Here is a 21,168-nt window from a genome sequence, read left to right on the forward strand (position 1 = left end):
CTCGCGCTACCAGTCCTATAAAAGGGGCTAGCCTTTGCATTATTTATCATCATCATACTTAAGGGAGAAAGAAGAAATATTATTTGAAAGTTATTAGCTACTTCAGTACCATAGAAAAAAAGATGGGAGCTAATCAATCTGCTGTGCATTCTTCCAATGGAACTGGTGGGTTGATCATGCCTAAGAAGTCTGGCCAGGTCTTAATATTCCGCTCCTCTTCTAAATGGAAAAGCCATTTTCAGTCCTCCAAACAAACAGATAAACTGGTCAGTTACAAAAACTAATCTTCACATATTGGTTCATTATATTTCTCTTGTTCGACTTGAAGAAGTGTTATTTATCAGAGCTTGACGATAGTATATTTAATTTTATGTCTGTTTGCAGTTGGTAATTCATTTTACTGCTACATGGTGTGGACCTTGTCATACCATGGAACCTGTCATTCGCGGCTTTGCTGCTAAGTATGTTGGTGTGGAATTCATTCAGATTGATGTAGATGAACTGGAAGTATGCCTCACTCTCTCTCTCTCTCTCTCTCTCTCTCCCCCTCTCCCCCCCCCCCCCCCCCTCCCCCCCCCCCCCTCTCTCTTTCGCTCTCTCCCTCCCTCCCTCCCTCTCTCTCTCTCTCTCTCTCTCTCTCTCTGTATTTGTCTAAAGTCCGTGTCTTACTCATGTTGTTCATGCAGGCAGTGGCTCGGGAGTATGCTGTGCAGGCATTACCAGCATTCATACTGATAAAGAAGGGGAAAACAGTTGACAAGGTTGTTGGAGCGGAAAAGGCCGCACTCCAGCACAAGATTGAGAAGTGCATGGTCTAATATTTACAAGAACCAAGTAGGTGGTATCATACTACAAGTGAACACAATAAGCAGAGGAGTAAAATCTGTATTGTTTGAAATTAGGTTCCCTTCTGACCAGACAAATATTACATTATTTGTAATAATATTCTCATGCACCAACTGCAACTTTTGATAATTATTTGTAATTTTTTGCATTTCCAAAAGTGATTGTAAACTTATATGCTATACATAAGACTGAAGATCAAAATATTCGAATACAAGTTGATGACGAGGCTTGATAAGTTTCGGCATTTATGCACTCTCTACACTCCAAAATTATTTTTTAAACTTTTACATACTCAAATTACAATAGCTAGTTGCAATGAATTTTTAACTAAACCATTCTCTTGTAATATTTAGGTTATTATGAGTTTGTTTCATCGCTTACTGATTTAGTTATAGTTTGGGTTTACAAATGAAAATGCAGAGGTAAAAGCTTCGAATCCAGAATTAACGAATCTGGATCTTCAGGTGTCAGTGAATTTGGAACCAGCAGATGGGCTATTGTTTGCCACTCTTTTCTTGTTTGTCAAATAGATGAAAGTGATAGGTTATGCTGTGCTTTCAATTCAGAAAAGTGCTTCTGTGGATCTTTCTCCAAGTTCTTATTCTGATGCGCCGCAACTTTGATGCAACTGAATATAACTTCTGGTTGCTGATTAGTACAGATTTAATGTTTGTGATGACCACTAACACTGGCTGCGTGTAGTGTTTAAGCTTACACTATAAGAAGAAGCATCTTTACCAAATTAAAAAAAAAAAAAGAAATCTGGAATTGCAGGCTGCCATTTTTGTTTCTCAGAAAAAATACAGTAAGATGCTGTTGTACAGATTAAAAGTTAGAAGCACTCAATCATCGTATAGGCTTAAGAAGTGACCGTAACCTGCTGTGATCCTTATTAAAAGCCGACAACTTTTTCAAGCACCGTTAAGAAGTGCAATAATTTACAACAGGTTCTGAAATGTTGCTGTTGGTACATACGAATATTTTTATGAATCATAAAATACTAGCCTGGTCTGCAGAGGTCATTATTTCAGGCTAACACAGATTGAACTGCTTGCTTATTGTGCTTTCTTATAAAATGATATCGGGTCTAACGTTTATATATTAGACCATGTGTGTCTCAATTTTCTTCTGGAGTGCTGCCTTATCTGCTCCGACAACCTTGTCAATTGCTTTTCCCTTCTTTATCATTACGAATGCTGGCAATGCCTGCACCGCGTACTCCCGAGCCACACCCTGCATAAACCACATGATCAAGATATTAGCCTCATGCATCTGACTGTAAAACATGGCTTAACTAGGAACATGAAATGAAAAAAAAAAAAAAAACAGGATTGCTGAAGCATACTTCTAACTCGTCTACATCAATCTGGATGAACTCCACAGCCACGTACTTAGCAGCAAAGTCGCGGATTATAGGTTCCATGGCGCGACAAGGTCCACACCATGCAGCTGTGAAATGAACAACCATCTGCAAAAAAACATTAAAAGAATTATTTTGTCAAACTCGGATAAATTAAAAATCATGAATCACAGCACCGGATTAGCTCTGTAACTGACCAGCTTATTTGTTTCTTTGGAGGACTGAAAATGGCTTTTCCATTTAGACGAGGAACGGAATATCAAGACCTGGCCAGTCTTGTTAGGCACGGACAATTCATTGGCTCCATTAGAAGCAGACTTCTTCATCATGAATGACTCATTGGCTTCATTTGAAGCATACACAGCAGACTGATTAGCACCCATCTGAAAAAAATTTCTTATTTCCTGCTTTGTTGGATGACGATAAAGAATGCACAGGCTGAGCCCTTTTATAGGACTCATAATGCCGGTGGGAAACAAACAATTTGTATAATTGAGTATCTTATTCGATGCCTTTAGTGAAATCAACAAAAGCAAAGATTTGCATCATCTGTACTTTTCCTTGTGCTTCGTGTGATATTGGTCAAACATTTAAATACTCACGCACTCGTGTCCTCAGAGTCCGAAAGGAAACATGTCTCAACAAAAGAAAAGGATACTAAATTCAGACTTATAATATGATATACTAGTGTTTTCTTTAAGTAATATAATCGATATCTGCGTTGTACAAGAATTGCAGACCGTGAATTCATTACGAGTCCAACCAACTACATGTTTTAAATATGATTCTCTCCATTAATAGCACAAGGGCTTTAAATTTGAATCATATTCCCTTCACAAATTCTAGATGTTATGTTGATGTGCATAAAACTTGCGCCGGCGCGCAAGAATAAAAAGTTGCAGAATGGCTCTAAGATGCACTTTTTGTCACCAAAATGCACGGCAGAACCGTATATCACTTTGTTCACAAGTAATGTCCAAAATGCGAGAATTGGGAGAAATGACCCAAAATATCACTTATTAACGTTGGATTATCCGGTGTTTTGATTTTTAAAAAAAAAAGTTACATCGTATTGCGTTTAGGTCTGAAAATTCTTACAAAATGTTACACAGTATGACGTTTTAGTGTGAAACACTGCATGAAATAGCGTTTAGGGTTTCAAAACGTTAGAGGATCTGGCGTTAAAAGTGAAAGATGGATGAATGCGGCATGATGTAGTGTTTTAGATTGCAAAGTGATATTTAGGGTCATCTTCTCCCGTAGTGATATTTAAGGTCTTATTCGGTTATTCTTGAAAAAAGTGACAGATTGAGCCAACACCGTCACTTTGATCTATATATAAAAAAAAAGAGCGGCAAACAACTTAAGATTATAAATGAGTTGGTTACTTAATTTAAGGACTTGTACCTCGCGAAGCTTAACAGAGCAAGCGATACCAGCTAGCACATAATTACAAATCAGAATAAGTTTGAGTTCACCTATCATCATACTCTATTATTCGGAAAACAACCATTCAGGCATTTGAATTGTACGAATCAATTCGGATGTTTTGTGTTCAATTTTCCCAGGCTGAAAGTCGACAAGTACCGCTTGGCCTCCCAGAAAAAATTATTGAAGACTCAAGTGTATATAAGTTTACCACCTTTCTGTGCCCTGATTGCATGCAAGCTGCGGGATCTAGTAAGAGGCATGAGGCCACGTGTCCTCCCTGAAAAAATTTGATATTTTTTCGTCATTCTAAATTTTACAAAATTATAGCAATGCCCTCACAAAATGTAAAAATATATTAGTGCTTTCTGAAAATTCGCTTAATGCCCCCAAGATTTGAATCATGAATCCGCCCCTGCATGCAAGATGGTAAACTTAAGGGATCTGAATCTTCAGGTGTCCGTGAATTCGGAACCAACCGGTGGACTATTGTTTGCCACTCCTGTCAAGTGAGAAAGATGAGTGCTTCTGGGGGAACCTTTCTGCAAGCTTTTATTCTGATGCGCCGCAACCTTAATGCACATGAATATATAACTTCTAGAATTTGTCAACTAGGGAATAAAATTTTGCCCATTGCATCATTGATTGGAGAGAATCATTTGTATTCAACGGCCTGCAATCTTTTTATACAACGCAGATGTTGATTATTTTACTTAAAGAAAGCATGCTAAAAAGATTTTAATTAAACAAAATACTGTATATAAAAGAAATTGGAATAAAGTGAATGCTCCAGGAGAAACCCTGTAATCCTGTACTATCTTTCCAGCTTCACAACATGAATAGACTATGGCGAGGCATATTCGATCAGACCAGACCAAATATATCAATTTGCAAATCCAGTCTTCGGTGAGGTCTGGTCCGAAATGGTGAAAATACAGACCAGACACTCTTTTCCTCTCATTTCTTTGCATTTTTTTGTATTATATGTCACACATTTTAAGGTGCATTTACATAGTTTCATAATTTATTATAAAAAATTTCTTTTTATATAAATATTTAAATATTAATTTTTTATTCAAAAAAAATTAAAATAATTTATGAAAGTATATCCTATATATAAAAGTTTTAAAATGTGTTAAACAACCTAGGTAGAGAGATGGAGTATATATTAATAGTGCCACTCCATAATTTACGAATTTTAGAGGCATAAAATTAAATTCCGTCATAATTAAGTAATCCTAACTAATATGGCGAAAATATTTGTATAATAGAGATGAATAAATAATTTAAACGAATAAATTTTGTATGACCAAGTACATGTGATGCAAATCTTTGCCACTGTTGATTTCACCATGGCATCGAATCAAATCTTTGCTATCATACAATCGATTAATTTTCCCACCAGCACTGCTATGAGTTCTATAAAAAGGGTCAGCCAGTGCATTCTTTATTGTCATCAAGCAAAGCAGGAAATAAGAAATTTTTTTCATCAGATGGGTGCTAATCAGTCTGCTGTGTATGCTTCAAATGAAGCCAATGAATCATTCGTGACGAAGAAGCCTGCTTCTAATCGAGGCGATGGGTTGTTCATGCCTAACAAGACTGGCCAGGTCTTGAAGTCTGCTCCTAATGGAGCCGGGTTGTTCATGCCTAACAAGACCGGCAACAAGACTGGTCAGGTCTTGAAGTCTGCTTCTAGTGGGGCCGATGGGTTGTTCATGCCTAACAAGACTGGCCAGGTCTTAATATTCCGTTCCTCGTCTAAGTGGAAAAGCCATTTTCAGTCCTCCAAACAAACAAATAAGCTGGTCAGTTACATAATTAATCCTGTGCTGTGCTCTGCATAAATTGTGATTTATCCAGTAATAAATTTTTTTTTTATGTTTTTTCGAAGATGGTGATTCATTTCACAGCTGCATGGTGTGGACCTTGTCGCACCATGGAACCTATAATCCGCGACTTTGCTGCTAAGTACGTGGCTGTGGAGTTCATCCAGATTGATGTAGACGAGTTAGAAGTACGCTAATTTTTTTCATTTCACGTTACTAATCCATATTCCCTGATTGGGTGCGCTCAGTGGAGAACAGTTTTTACCGTGAGAATTGTTTTGCACTTTCTAAGAAGTGCAGAACAATTGTTCTCACAAATAAAATGTTCTTACTTGAATCACTGCCTTGATTAATGGGCGAGACTAATATCTAGTGCCTGTGGTTTATGCAGGCTGTGGCTCGAGAGTACGCTGTGCAGGCATTGCCAGCATTCATACTGATAAAGAAGGGGAAAGCCGTTGACAAGGTTGTTGGAGCAGACAAGGCAGCACTTCAGAAGAAGATCGAGATATATATGGCCTGAGTCCTGACATATGAATGTTAGACCGCGATATCATATTATGCGAAAACAATAAGCAAAGCAGTACAATCTGTGAGCCTGAAATAATGACCTTTTCTAATTAGGCCAGTATCCTATGGTTTGTAATAATATTTTTGTGAATGATTGCACTTCTGAACCCTGCTTGTAAAAAAAGTTGGCTTTAAATAATGATCGGAGCAAGTTTTTACATTAATTTTGGACTACTTTATTCAGAAGTCACGGCTGTAGTTTTATTTCTTAATCAAAGATAATCAAACTCAACCGATCATCATAATATTTCCAAAATTTCTTCTAATAAATTTTAGTTTTAGTTTGATAATGAAAATTGATAGGCTGATAGCCTTATTTTCTGTACTGTCTACAATTCACGTGTATTTCATTTTTTTTTTTCAAACAGAGAAAAGAATAGAACCATGAACAGAATATTAAATTTATCATAAAATAAGCAAAGAATGTTTCTTTATGTTTGATTCTTTTCTTCTGTTCCAGATGTCATCACTCTCACAAAATAAAGAATGTTTTGGAGGTAAAATTAGCTCTGTCTTTTCCTTATCAAACTCGAAAACAAAGGAAGCAAAGGATCCATGTCCTCTGATACTTTCGACAGCTTGTATTACCAGCATCGTCGTCAGTGACAAGCTGTTTCTTACAATGCAGTTCCGCCACTATATATAGGTATCGACACTGTAGAACTAAATCAACCTAATAGGCCTTACTTTTCAATTTATACACTAAAATATTGATCACGCGTTCAAGAACTGAATCACATGAATTCAGCTGTCACCAAGGAAAGCATCATTGAAGTAGGACTCGAGGAGGTGGAGCACGGCCATAGTGTCAAAATTCAAGAACTGAATCACATGAATTCCGTCTTGTATAATGCTGTCACCAAGGATAACATTGAGGTCCTCCTGGAGAGTGAGCACAGGCTTGCTATCGACAAACAACTGACTCCTACAAAGGACACAGTACTTCATCTAGCAAGCCAATACGGTAGCATAAACTGTCTGGAACACATGTTAAGTGTCCATAAGTCCCTTCTATTACTGATCAACTCAACTGGTGAGACTGCACTTCACCTGGCAGCAAGAGAAGGACACTTCGAAGTAGTTCAAGAGCTCCTTGATGCAGCCAAGTCTTCGCCTCTAACAGCTGAATCTTCGCAAAACACATCATTAACTGCACTGCAAGTTCTGATTAGAACAACCGACATGGAACGTGAAACGGCCTTGCACTTGGCTGTAAGATACAATCACAAAGAGGTGGTTCAACTGCTGTTAAATGAGGATCCAAGCCATGTATATCCTCGGAATAAGTATGGTGAAACTCCACTCTACATGGCTTCTTTCAGGTGTCATGTAGATATAGTAAAAACAATTCTTGAAAATTCTGAATCCCCAACATTTGGTGGTCCTAATCAAAGAACTGCTCTGCATGCAGCACTTTCCCATACTGGAGGACCTGGTACCATCTCTCAATTTCTCCGAATTTGTTTGCTAATGCATGTTAATTTTTTTAACATACTAATTTATACCTTTGTTAATAAAACTTTGCCTTTAAAGACTAATATGTATTCATTATTAAAGCCCCAAGGGTTACTGAAGTCCCCAAGGAGCCCGGGCAACCACTCGAGGCCATATTCATCCGCCCCTGTGTTTCAGCATGCGTGAAACTTCTATTAGAAAAGGACAGAGGTCTCATCAAGAAAGCAGACTGCTACGGATGGACAGCATTTCATTATGCGGCACATAATGATCTTTATAGCATAGTTAAGGATCTTGTTGCTGCAGACAAATCTGTCGGGTACCTAACAGATTTGTATCATGGTAAAACAGCTCTGCATGTAGCAGCATATCAAGGCAATTATATTGTGATGCACAAACTTGTGCAATATTTTCCGGATTCCTTGCAGACGGTGGATTGGCAAGGGAGAAATATATTGCACATAGCCGCGGAGCAGGACCAAAAGAAGGTGATTAACTTTATCATGTCACTTAATTATAAGGAACTTAACAAACTTATGAATCGAAGGGACAGGGAAGGAAATACGCCTCTCCACCTCGTTGCCAGGTTCGGATGTTATCTCAAGAAATTGATGGTGCTGACGAAGGGAAGTGACTGGGATGTACTGAATAACGAAGGTCTCAGTCCGTTGGATGTGATAGATGATGTACCTATCGATAGTTATACGGCTGGTCATGTAAGTTCCTCATCTAGCTTGCAAAATTTGAGTTTGTTGGAAACGTGTGTCTGTTGGAATATAATGATCCTAATAAAAAGCCAAACGTTCAGTTGCATGGAATGAAATGGGAGAGAATGGAATGAAATTTGTATTCTAAATTGGGGAATTGAGAGTGATTAGAGAAAATGTCTATAATTTTCATTTCTTCAATCATTCCATTCCAATTATTTGAACTCTTAAATCTAATCCGCATGTTTTGGAATGAATGCTCATTTCACTTCAATATCATACTCTCTTCTTTCTCCATAAAACTTCAATATAATTTTTCATTCCATCCTCTTCTCACTCTATTCCATCCAAGTGAACACAACCTAAGATTTTTAGGAGAACTGGTCACTTAACATGGCCTCACTCAATATAATTTTCTTAAACACCGAAGAATACTATACTGAACCAGACTTTGAAACTAAAGTAAACACAGTTATTACTTATTAGTATTACAGAAAGACTACTGCTTTCACACAAGCAGTTACAAATCTACATCAGCTTTACCTCTTTTCTCTACATAACAGAGGATGATAAAAGGACGACTGTACGCAGCCAAATTTCAAGGGCAGTACTTACCGCTGCAAGACGTGGAGATAGAGATGCATGAAGTGAAGATGAAAGACCCAGAGAAGCGAAAAAACAAGAGGCAAAGAGTGAAGGATTTAACAAGCCGTTATGTCGAAAAATATGAAAAAGCCATCAATACCCATATTATAGTGGCTGCATTAATAGCCACGGTAGCCTTGACAGCAGGTTTCGCCATGCCAGGCGGTTTTAATTCTACTGAAGGATCCAAATACGCAGGATCTCCAATGCTTCTACCAAAGGCTGCCTTCTGGATATTTATAATAACAGATGCCACAGCCTTGGTACTTTCGATTATATCATTATTCCTCTACTTCTTGACAATATTGTACAAAGAGGAAGGCATTGTTGGTCAATCCATGTTCTGGCCCTCTTGCGTTCTCAACGGCTTATCCATTGTGGCAATGATGGTGGCTTTCATGTCAGGGACTTTCGCTATACTAGCAGCTCATGCATTACCACTGGCTATTATTGTTTGCCTCGTCTCTTTTCCTTTCTTTCTCTTTCTCTTATATGCATTTATTTCACTATACATTTACCAGGTAGCCGAGTACAAGATGGTTGTGTTCGGGACCTGGTAAAATTTATCTCCTTCTGTCTCATATTCAAATAAAGAAATCTTACAATCATAATTGTAATATTATTTATCATTGGTATGAAACAATTCTTATATAATTTATAGTTTATATGTTTGTTTGAAGAGGATAGCTTTAGTAATATAATGTTAATTTTCTTTAACCACATATCAGATTCTACCTCAAACTCAAAGAATCTGGAAATGTCAGACCTAGTTATAACTCACCAGAACCTCAAATGACACTTTCAAATTTCTTGAAACTCTAAAATCATCAATGATCTCGAAGGAGTATAACAGAACTCTCTGAATTCATGTAATTGCAGTCACGCAACCTAGCAAGAAAACACAGAATTAAGTAGCATTACATATCAAGCACACCTGCATTGCAGAAAACTGAGACCAACCCATCCACAATATTAAAGAGCAGAAATTTAGCAAAAAAAAATATTAAAGAGCAGAACAATTAACAGATATTGAAATTGCTGTATTACCCTGAATCATAAATAACAATCTTAGAAATATCATAAATGTACTCGCTATTTTCTCCAGCATTGCAGTGATTATCCAAATAGCTTTTTTAACCAAATACCAGGAAGCAAAGGAAAAAACCTTCGAATTTTCTTTTGTTTTTCTATAAAACACTTTAAAAAGCCTTACTGAGTACTATCCTTAAGTTCCATCTGGCTTTTTGAAGACTATATTGTCATGCTTGGCTTATCTTATATTTAGAAATAAGTCACTTATTCCTGGAAAAAATACGTAAATGTGAATTTTTTCCCGAAATGAATTCTTGTTTTTATGAAACAAAGGGGCAGAAACAAGTAATCTTACTTGTGGCTACAAAACCAGGTAACAGGCTAACATTTAGTATGAAGTAATAAACTGATAATGTACCAGAAAAGCTGAAGTACTAACTGAAAATGGCAGTTTCAGTAATTTCACCAAACATTCCCTCCACTTCACACTCTCCACCACTACACAAGCCTCACAAGCATCATTCTCATCTCCTCAATCTCCTAACTAACTTGAATTCCTTGTCTGAACTCAAACAAATCCAAGCCCATACTCTCCGGACAACCTATCCGAATTTCCCGGACACCCTTTTTCTCAATTCAAGAATCTTCCATTCCTCTTCTTTGCTTGATCTTGACTACACTTTTCGCCTCTTTTCGCAGTTTCGAACCCCCAATTCTTTCATTTGGAACACCCTGATGAGGGCTTGTGCTAATAGTGAGGGCAAGAAAGATGAGGTGTTTGGTTTGTATAGAAGGATGTTGTGTGATGAGGGTTTTGTGATGCCTGATAAGTATACTTTTCCAATTGTGCTTAAGGCCTGTGCTTACCTGTTTTCGATATTCGAAGGCAGGCAGGTGCATTGTCATGTGTGGAAACTTGGGTTTGGATTGGACAGCTATGTGAATAATAGTTTGATTCATTTCTATGGGTCTTGTGGGTGTTTGGATGAGGCCTTGAGGGTGTTTGAGGAAATGGGGGAGAGGGGTGTGGTTTCATGGAATGTGATGATTGATGGGCTTGTTAGAATGGGGGAGTTTGATGAGGCGGTGAGGTTGTTTCGCGAAATGCAGATGGTGTTTGAGCCGGATAAGTACACGATGCAGAGTATGATTAGTGGTTGTGCTGGTTTGAGGTCGTTGGCTTTGGGGATGTGGTGTCATTGTTATGTTTTGAGGGAGTTTGATAGTGAGGCGGGTGAGGCGGTTTTGCTGTGTAATTCGTTGGTGGATATTTATTGTAAGTGTGGCGCGGTGGAGATTGGTAGGCAGGTTTTTGAGAGGATGAAGAAACGTGATGTTCATTCGTGGAATTCGATGATTCTTGGATTTGGTATGCATGGAAAGGCTGAGGAAGCTCTGGAATGTTTTGATCGTTTGGTTCGTGAAGAAGGGTTAGTGCCTAATTCTATCACATTTACGGGTGTATTGGCTGCTTGTAACCATAGGGGTTTGGTTGTTGAGGGTCGCAGATGTTTTGACATTATGGTTAAGGAGTACAATATTAAGCCGGTACTAGAGCACTATGGTAGCCTGGTTGATCTTCTGGGTCGGGCAGGACACATAGATGAAGCGCTTGATATTATTGCAAACATGCCCATGAAACCTGATGCTGTGATCTGGAGAAGTATCCTTGATGCTTGTTCCAAGAAAAACGGAAGTCTGGAGCTAAGCGAAGAAGTGGCGAGGCAGATCTTTGAATCTGAAGGTGCTGATTGCAGTGGCTCGTATGTGCTTCTTTCCAGAGTCTATGCAGTAGCTAATCGATGGAATGAGGTTGGTTTGGTAAGAAACTGGATGACTGACAAGGGAGTGAAGAAAGAGCCTGGTTGCAGCTCTATAGAGATGTATGGTATTTCTCACGAGTTCTTCTCTGGAGACACATCTCATTCCAGAACTAAAGAAATATACGAACTGCTTGATGTCATAGATAAACGACTAGAGGCGATAGGGTATGTCCCTGATGTTTCACAAGCACCAATGATAGATGAACAGGAACTTGTAGATGGCAAAAGACATTCACTTAGGCTGCATAGTGAAAGGCTTGCCATTGCTTTCGGGCTCTTAAACTTGCCACCAGGAGTGCCAATACGAGTGTTTAAGAACCTCAGAGTGTGCAACGATTGTCACAACGTGACCAAACTAATTTCCAAAATTTACAACGTGGAGATAATTGTCAGAGACCGTGCTCGATTTCATCATTTCAGAGATGGGTCATGCTCATGTATGGACTATTGGTGACAAACTGTTGTTCTGTTGTAGTAACGTATCAAAGATAGTCACTTGTAGCTGAATCGGAGGTAAGCCTGAACTCATTCTATTTGTTACTCTATTCTGCTTAATTATAAGTTTGAACACTTTATATTGTTATTTCATAGAACAATAGTATATACTGTCCACCACGCCATAGGTTCAAATAAAAAAAACGAAAGAGTTTCCATCTGTAGACACAAATAGTTCAATTAAGAAGGCCCTCACAAGAATTTACACAGCAATCACTCCAGTTTTGCAACATCCTTCATAAAAGGGAAAAAATGAAGTATTACAAGCAGGAGATAGAGGCCATCATACAATCAAACAATGTGACAAGTATTACTTTTGTGTTTGTAATGCAACATGAAACATACATAGCTTCCACCATTATTTGATCATTTAGCGTTATTAACTCGTACATCAAAAGAGATTACCAGATACAAGCCTCTGAAAATCATCCTCCTCTTTCAGTAGGGAGAAGAAGCCTGCTGTAAATTGTAGAGAACAAGACTTCGACTTGTCTTTATAATTTTGACAGCAAAATACTGATTCTAACCTAATGCACCTCATAAATGAAAGCCTCTAGTTTTTACCAAGCCTCGAGCCACTGTTACACCAAAGATCAAGATGAGATACATTAGAGGAACCGCTGTCAGATTAATAAATCATGCTCGAGATACTTTAGCTTAGTTCTAGGTGGAACATTATAGTGCACCTATATCATGATTAAAACTATCTAGTAACTAGATAAGCATGAAAGCTCACCTTTCATGAAGATTGAACTACAACGACATTCATAGTCACATTATTGGGAGGAAGATGCAATGTAAGTGGGTAAAGCTTTCCATTCAAAGGGCTCCGCGAACACACAGTAATACCAGTGAGGCCAGTCTCTTCCTCCAACCTCTTCGTTAACTCATCGACTCCAGTACCCTTGAAAGTAATTACAAGCTCATCCAAATCCTCGTCTACATCCCCAAATTCATTAGAAATGTGATAAAATATTAGCCTCCCGTCTCCTCTCTTTGGTGGCGAACTTACAAATGAATCAGCCGACTGCATTCCAACCAAAAAGGTATGGTCAATTACATATTTAAATTTCAATCCAAGATACTATTTAAGTAATTTATAATATCATTTTTTTTTAGAATTGTACTAAAGGAAATCATGATTATGATGAGAATTCAGATCTGAACCTCAGGTCCGGAGAAACTGGCAGGAGTATTTGGCGTGCTAGATTCAGTAGAACCAAAAGAATCAGAGTGATCAGCAATCAACTTCTGCATAGGCTTTGGCGGAACAATCTCAAGAACATCAATGTACCAGAAAATCCAATCCTGAGTAGCTGACCGCTGAGGAATGTCATGAGTAATAGAGTTTCTCCACGGTGGAAGTCCCCCATTAGCCCGAAGAAACTGACCATATCGAGTTCTGAACTTCACTTGGTTATCACCATCTCGAAGAGGCTCCCATTCAACAGAAGAGTCCAGCCTGTCTGGCATAGTCTGGAGAACCTTCTTCCCTGTCACTCCAAGCAGGAACGGCTGATTAGAGGCTGTCAGATACTTATTGTAACAACTCTTGAGACGAATAATATTGTGATTGTTGTGATCAGCTGGGAGGAACTCGACAGTCCACTTCGCAGCCTTAGTGAAACCATGCTTGTCCTGAGTGACAGACTCTTCGTCATCCTGAGCAGTTAAGTACTTCCCGTGGCTGCTACGGATTCGAACCACCTTTGCATTCTGGAAGAAATCCATTGCAGGTACTTGTTGAAATGAAGTAGCTCGACTCTGGTAACAAAATTGAAAATGTGTTTAGTTGCAGCAAATAACGAGCTAAAAACAGACTGATGCAGTGCTAGATATCCCGAATTGGAATTTATTTATTTTTTCCTAATCCCGAATGATGTGGGGTGACAATATCAGACACGCGTATTAAAAACAAAATATCGATGACCATTTGGAAAATTACACGTAACAGATAATACAGATAAGGACGGTAAGAACACGGTATTGTGATATGCGTGTGTGGATTACGTGGGAAGATTAGTCAATAACAATAATGTTTATAGGCAGAAGCAGCCAAGAAACTCATGCATTGATTGTGATTTGTTGCTTATATTATTTGCCTAACCGATAATTACTTGATTAGAGTCATCTGATTACTAATTTATTGTGTATGATGATTTTTTTTATTTGTAGGTCCTATTGTAGTCAATTTACAGTTTTATGCATGGGCTTATTACTTTCTCCCTTTTTCCACCTCCTACTAGTAGTGTTTTCGGGTGCGGGAGTCGGGACAACAATTTCTTCCTCTTTTCTCGATGACAAGAAATTTTAAATTGCCAAAATACAAAACATCAATTTTATCATGTTCAGTTATACAAATCTCAACTATTTATAATTGTACACAAAAATCAAAATCTACGAAGTTTATGACTGTAAATAAATCTTATTCATTTTTGAACATAAATAAGTCTTGATTTTCTACGAATGTAGACGATAACTATCATATTTATCGAAATTTATTTACAGACATAACATGAATTAACATCCATCACAGTTATGATACTTAAGTCTCGATTTTCTACTAATATAAACTCGATAACTATCATATTTATCACAATATATAGATATGATAGGAACGTTTACTAGCATTAATTATAATAAATATTTTATTGTAGAGCGATAACAATCATATTTATCATATTATACGCGGATTCCGAACACATACGAGCATCGATATCTACAGGAATTTTATCAAAATCATAAAGTAAATCCGAGAAAGTTACATGAATGGTCTTCAACAAAGTGCATTGTTATTCCATGTCCGATTTGGTAAAATCTAAGACCACAACGTAAAATGTTTGTCTATATCTTCACTTTCTATCTCCTATAGAATCCAACACACACCATCAATTACCAAACAAGAACTACTATTACACACCTTTTCAACTAGTGGAATGTTGTGTAAGATTTTAGTGGGGATTGTGAATGGTGGTGATGGGATTTAAGTATCCTCACTTTGTGGCCATTAGGTTTTTCAACTAGGCCATTCTCTCTAGTGGAGCCGCATTGTTCTGCCCCACGTTGGATCCATTTTAAGTTTTTAACCCCATACTTCTAGAGTTTAGACACAGGTTAAACTCATGAACTGATGGTCAACGCGGTGGTAGTGGACCTAATGGTCACGCCCAAATCCTTAGAAAATGTAAAACATTGGACTTGTTCTTTGTATTTTATTTGTGTTAGCACATGGCTCCTACATAACCTCCTACGCTTCTCGAGTTCGAACTCGAGTTTCGACTTTTTAACATGATTATAAAATCGGTATTAAAAATTAAGCAGTTGATCTACCGATTTAGAATTTATCAAAAATGTACCAAAGAATTTTCAATAAATCAAAAAAACTTATTCAAATCAGAGTTTCAGGTTCAGTCTCAGACTCGATTTTCGACTTTTTGATGATAAATAGAATATGAAAAATGTGTTTTACAATTTTTATGGAAATATAAATTTAACGAGAGTCATATTCAAGAAAACTGAAATACGGAGAATAAACTCTTATCACTTCGAATTTCGGAATGGAAACACGATAAACATGTAAAGTCAATTAAGCTCAACAAGTTGCTAAAATCTATTAGAAAAAAGTGGCAATCAAATGACTCCTCAAAAATATATATTAAAATACATTATTAAAATAGATTAGATCACGGCACACGTAATCTCTTACTTGTTGCTAACATGCTAAATATCGCCGGTAAATTCCTCAACGGAAATGACTTCTCCTCTAGTCTTAATCTCCGACTCTTTTTTGACAAAGCTTAATTTCTAATTAATCTAATCTTATGAATTAATAATCACACGTATATGCTCAAAAAAAAAAGTTAAATAAAACGCACCTTCATAGAAAAGAAACGAGCCGGAGAATTATTAGCGGAAACATTCGATATCGGGGAGCCGAGTCCATCCAAGCTCGAAATCTCATCCGAAACCGAAGAAAAACTCGAAACCATCGATAAATAATCGTTCAATTGCTCATCTTCGGGCACATCAACCCCCTCGACATTCCATAAAACCCAATTATTCGTCGAACCGCTATGCGGATTATCATGCGTGACCGAATTTCGCCAAGGCACCGTGCCACCATTCGCACGTAAATATTTCCCCCCGAATCCCCGAATTTTAACCGAAAATCCGTCCCTTATTGGTTGCCACTCGACCGCGAAGTCTTTAATATTTTCGGGCACGGTTTGCATCACTTTATGCCCCGTCATGCCTAGAAGAAACGGAGAACTCGTCGCGGTTAAGTAACGCCCGTAGCAACTTCGAAGACGGACCACGTGGCTGTTGGTCTCGACGAGCTCGACGATCCATCGAGCTTTTCGGGTTGATCCGTTGCGGCTCTGACGAACGGATTGTTGATCTTCATCGGCAACTAAGTACTTGTCTAGGTGGCTCCTTAGTCTTACCGCTTTTTTGTTGAAGAACTCCATGTAGAACTCCAAATTTAGAAATTTTCCGTCAGAACAAAATTTTTGTTTTCTATGTTATCACGGTATAAGTATAATCAAAGAGATGTGGTACGAAGTTGTGAAAGAGGGAGGATGAAACTTCTTAGGAGAGTGGCATGGTCTGAAAATCAAATAGCAGTGAATGCAACGCCTACTCGCTTTAAAACGTGAAAATAGAGAATTATTTCGCTTTTATAATGGGTGGATTTTTGGAAATATTTTAATAATCTTTTTTATTGCACGATATCATATGTTAGTTTATGTTACTAGTCTATCCGCAAGATTTTTAACATTAAACATTTGATATCTTTTTATTAGTCTTTAAAATTTTGAATATTCCGTGAATAATATCTGGGGGATTATGGTCAAACATTTTGTAGATATGAAAAATAAATGATATATTCATCGTAAATTTATAACATCCTCCAAGATTTTAAAAGATTTATAATCATTATCCATTAGCTAAATAGATGTGTAGATAATTTGCTGCAAATCATCCGGTACTGATTCAGGATGACATCATGTAAGCTTCATATCATAGATTTCAAATTTTATAAAATAATTAGTGAAGCTAATTTCAATTTTTACTATTTGTCAAAAAAAAATTCAATTTTTACTATGTTTTATCGGTTATATTATAAATTATGATATTTAAATTCTGTACTTAATTGATTAAGCCTTATAAATTATTGGGGCTTTTTGGGAAATCTTAATTTTCAGGAATAAGGGGTGTGTATTTAACTGGGAATTTGGATTGTTTAATCTATGAATTTCAATAGATTGACTGTGATTTTGATTTTGTGCGGATTTTTGATAAGATGTTGCAGAGTTAATAGAAATCGTCTACAATTTAAGCATAATACTTCAAAATCTCATTGATTTTGATGACATAATTTAAAATACCAATTGAATACCTCCAAGATTTTAGTGGATTTTAAACAATCTGAACTGAATGTCTTCGGATTTCATAAATAAAAAAAATCTTTTAAAATCTCAATCTAATACATCTTCTAGATCTTATTTATGATAAAAAGTATATAAAACTCTATTTCTTATCTTAGAAATAACTTTATCTTTTTTTTCAAATAACGAATATGAAACACCTTTTTAACATTATATCAAAAAAATTATAAAAAGATACATTTTTTGTTAAGAAAATTGAGGCTTATTTTTTAAAATAACTTATTGCCAAACAGACACATTATATCGATTTGATCTCAAACTTAATTAATCACTACATAAATTAAAAACAAATATGATATATTAAATATATTATTAATTTAACATATTCGATAAAATATCACAGTCAAAATTATCGGTTAATTCCTATTATCAGTTTTAACTTTTAAGACAGTCTCAACTCTCAACTCTCGGATCAGTGGGTCTTTAACCCTGCTGAGAAGCGTAGAGACCATCACATGCAATTTGCCAATTTGTACAAATGCAGAGACTCTTCTATACACGCTCTAGAAGCTAAAATTCGTACAGTTTCGGACCAGGAAAGAGCCGGTCTAGTCCGCGTTTATTAAACTCACAAGACTCGCACAAAAGACTTTTATTTTGTATTTTACTTCGCAACTACGTCTTAACTATATATCCATATTATATTTTTGTATTAGTAGGGCTCACTTACTTCTGTCTTACGTAAATAATACGAAGTCTTGATCGTGAAAAATATTACTAAGAAATTGCGACTGAATTTTTTTGAATTTATTTTTCGGGTGTCTTAATCGAGATATTTAATTATTAATCTGGGTTATTCAACTTATATGCTAGTGATTTGTTTTTTCGATGTTAGACAAAGAAAAGACGTTAACATTTGTGAATATTAAAAAATTTGGTAATAATAATGTCAAAGTGTCTTCTACCGGAGATCAGAGATTAAGTAATCGAGTGATGTGTTTATGAGAGGGGTTGTTTAGTTTGGGGTTAAGCTTTGATTTTGTGCTAAAAGCGGGGTTTCTCAACTTATAAAGTCACGAACAGTTTAGTCGTATCATGTTTGTATAAATCATTTATAAATAAAAAATTTATTTACTTAAAGAAATTAAAAATCTTAACTGTTTAGTAATTAATTTTTGTTCGTGAAATATTGATTTAAAAGACATGCAAAGGGCCATTTTAAAAGAAAATTATTACGTTTTAGTTTTATATTAATTATATTTATACCCAATAAATTGTATATAACAAAAAAATTATGTAAACACATAAATTAAAAATTAGCTTTGATTTATAAATAACTTATTAGTTTACTTCATAAATTTTTTTTGAAATTAAGTCAAATAAGCCATTACTATAACTCTCGATTTGATTTTAGAGTTGTAAACTATTCATGAATTCAAGTCTAAAGTTTTAGACCTTGCAAAAAAATAGAAATTCGAAATTCTAGAGTTTCACATTTATGGATTAAGTCAAATAACCCCGTACTATAACTCTCGATTTGATTTTAGAGTGGTAAATTATTCACAAGATTTTACCTATTCAAGTCTAAAGTTTAGACCCTTGCGAAAAAAAATTCGAAGTTCTAAAGTTTTATATTTATGAATTTTTTTAATATTCGTACTGACTTTCCGTTGATAATTGTTACTTTTTAACGTATATTAAAACATATATCACATATATCGAAGAAATATTTTGATTGATTGTAATTCTATAAATAATGTGAATTTCGTGCATTTACATCAATTTTATAATTAAAATATTTTAAATTATCATGTTAAATCCTTGAAATTTCAAGACATTTAGGATTTATTACACTACTCGTAAGAAAATAAATAATACTTAATTTTCAAAAATATGGACTTTTTTATATTATACAAACTGAAGCAAGACACTGTTTGGTGCAAGTAAAGGGCAGCATACACAGAAGGCACACAAGTGAAGAGAGTTTGTAGAGAATGAGTGATGGCAACAGTCATGCGCGTTGTGTGGAGCATGCTCCAGTAGCAAGAGTCTTCTCTTAATTCTATATTTTCCTAAATGCCTTTTAATATGGTGTGCTCAATGCAGGTTTGCGTACAACATTGCGGGAGCCTAACTTTCTTTTTTAACCAAAAGCGAATAATTCAGTCAAATAACGAAACTCGGTTGGGACAAACTCCCGAACGGTTAATTACAACTTGATTGTGAAATTTAAATTAGGTGTTAACAAGCTCAAATTATAATAAGAAAATATCCTAAATTGAGCCGGAGGATTTATTTTATTTGGTGGAAATCCAAAACTGAATTAGTACCCCTTCGCCATTAACTATAAGAATGGGTGATCATATATTTGTTTCATGGCATCTCCAACACATTAATTATATAATCCAAATCATAATTTAAAAAAAGATATTATAAAAATTAATTTCAACTAGAGATGTCAATATCCGTCCTGATATAAATTCGATCCGTAAAACATAAATTCGGGTTCCATACAAAATGTAACCTTCGAAAATAAATACTAGACAATCCTTCACCGAAAAATCATATTAAATTTTCCTGTCAGGGTTCGGGACGGAATGTCACCTAAGAAAATAAAGTGATAAATTAATTTGTGGCTTGCGTGTTTTTTTTTTGGAAACAAAAGCAAATCTCATTAATAAAAAAGGTAAATATACTGGATTATTCAGGGTTCAGGCCCATGTTCATGGCAGCTTTTCTCAGTCATCTTTATCCTGTTCGGGCCCAATAGTACTGGACAACACATTTTTTTCAATTTAAAGAAAGTTATCCATCAGATTCACACATCAAGAATTTATGAGAAATATAATAATTTCTGTACTTTAATCATTCACAAATCGTCTCGTCCGAGTAGTCTAGCCAAATACTACAACACTTAAAATTTATATTTTTCTCAAAATCAAAATAAACAAATAAATATTAAAGAAAATTGTATCAATTTTGTAAACCATCTATCATAATTAAATAAACAAATAAAAATTAGAAAATTCCATCAATTTGGTGTTCAAGTAATTATAATAAAACTTTATCATCTCTCGAATCATGTTATGTTTTCGTATAATTCTTAATTATCCATTAGAAGGCCGAACCGAGGACCTAGGAACGACGGAGGATAAGCTTTTAACCATTGATCTATCCAACCGTGCACTGAGCTATACATCCGTAAATATTAAATGAAAGAAATTTTAAAAAATTTAATTTTTGACTGATGACCCTATAATTCACCTATATATTTAAATGTCAGAACCCAAAATCTTCTTAAAAAAGTTAAAAAAATACTTCCATATTGAGAAAAAAACTAGTTGATGGAGTACCATTATTCAAAGGAAACGACCTACTCTAAAAATTCAAACAAACTGAAGATGATGAAACAGACACTTTACAAGGTCCCACCAAAGCAATGAATAGCTTCTGATATGAACAATGAACACAGTCACCTTTTTTTACCAAAGTGATTCATACATAGTCAAAATAAACAATTATACAACCCTTTATAATCATCTTAGTTTTGTCTTCATCCCCATAATCCTCTCCACTTCACGTGCCATT

General features: G+C 35.9%; 6 protein-coding genes across 6 annotated transcripts; 4 read left to right on the forward strand and 2 right to left on the reverse strand.

The window, feature by feature from the left end:
• The first annotated feature begins 70 nt into the window (after positions 1-70).
• LOC108202225 (thioredoxin H2) lies at positions 71-1,066 on the forward strand. Its single transcript, XM_017370621.2, has 3 exons — positions 71-266; positions 385-507; positions 687-1,066. Exons 1-3 carry the CDS (start codon positions 123-125, stop codon positions 816-818), a joined length of 399 nt encoding a protein of 132 aa, XP_017226110.1. The 5' UTR covers positions 71-122; the 3' UTR covers positions 819-1,066.
• Positions 1,067-1,614: 548 nt separating this feature from the next.
• LOC108202278 (thioredoxin H1) lies at positions 1,615-2,614 on the reverse strand. Its single transcript, XM_017370668.2, has 3 exons — positions 2,404-2,614; positions 2,192-2,314; positions 1,615-2,079 (listed from the first exon to the last, which is right to left on the reverse strand). Exons 1-3 carry the CDS (start codon positions 2,587-2,589, stop codon positions 1,948-1,950), a joined length of 441 nt encoding a protein of 146 aa, XP_017226157.1. The 5' UTR covers positions 2,590-2,614; the 3' UTR covers positions 1,615-1,947.
• A 2,457-nt stretch (positions 2,615-5,071) lies between these two features.
• Positions 5,072-6,197, forward strand: LOC108202601 (thioredoxin H-type). Its single transcript, XM_017371074.2, has 3 exons — positions 5,072-5,442; positions 5,529-5,651; positions 5,855-6,197. Exons 1-3 carry the CDS (start codon positions 5,128-5,130, stop codon positions 5,984-5,986), a joined length of 570 nt encoding a protein of 189 aa, XP_017226563.1. The 5' UTR covers positions 5,072-5,127; the 3' UTR covers positions 5,987-6,197.
• Positions 6,198-6,529: 332 nt separating this feature from the next.
• On the forward strand, positions 6,530-9,466 carry LOC108202600 (ankyrin repeat-containing protein ITN1). The gene is made up of 3 exons (XM_017371072.2): positions 6,530-7,468; positions 7,591-8,204; positions 8,759-9,466. Exons 1-3 carry the CDS (start codon positions 6,772-6,774, stop codon positions 9,398-9,400), a joined length of 1,953 nt encoding a protein of 650 aa, XP_017226561.1. The 5' UTR covers positions 6,530-6,771; the 3' UTR covers positions 9,401-9,466.
• A 656-nt stretch (positions 9,467-10,122) lies between these two features.
• Positions 10,123-12,273, forward strand: LOC108202602 (pentatricopeptide repeat-containing protein At1g59720, chloroplastic/mitochondrial). Its single transcript, XM_017371075.2, has one exon. The coding sequence runs from the start codon at positions 10,317-10,319 to the stop codon at positions 12,147-12,149; it is 1,833 nt and encodes a 610-aa protein (XP_017226564.1). The 5' UTR covers positions 10,123-10,316; the 3' UTR covers positions 12,150-12,273.
• Positions 12,274-12,350: 77 nt separating this feature from the next.
• Positions 12,351-16,889, reverse strand: LOC108202603 (uncharacterized). The gene is made up of 4 exons (XM_017371076.2): positions 16,066-16,889; positions 13,358-13,954; positions 12,927-13,217; positions 12,351-12,768 (listed from the first exon to the last, which is right to left on the reverse strand). Exons 1-3 carry the CDS (start codon positions 16,657-16,659, stop codon positions 12,930-12,932), a joined length of 1,479 nt encoding a protein of 492 aa, XP_017226565.1. The 5' UTR covers positions 16,660-16,889; the 3' UTR covers positions 12,351-12,768; positions 12,927-12,929.
• Positions 16,890-21,168: the final 4,279 nt, after the last annotated feature.

This window comes from Daucus carota, chromosome 9, assembly GCF_001625215.2.
Source record: "Daucus carota subsp. sativus chromosome 9, DH1 v3.0, whole genome shotgun sequence".
Taxonomy (NCBI): Eukaryota; Viridiplantae; Streptophyta; class Magnoliopsida; order Apiales; family Apiaceae; genus Daucus; species Daucus carota.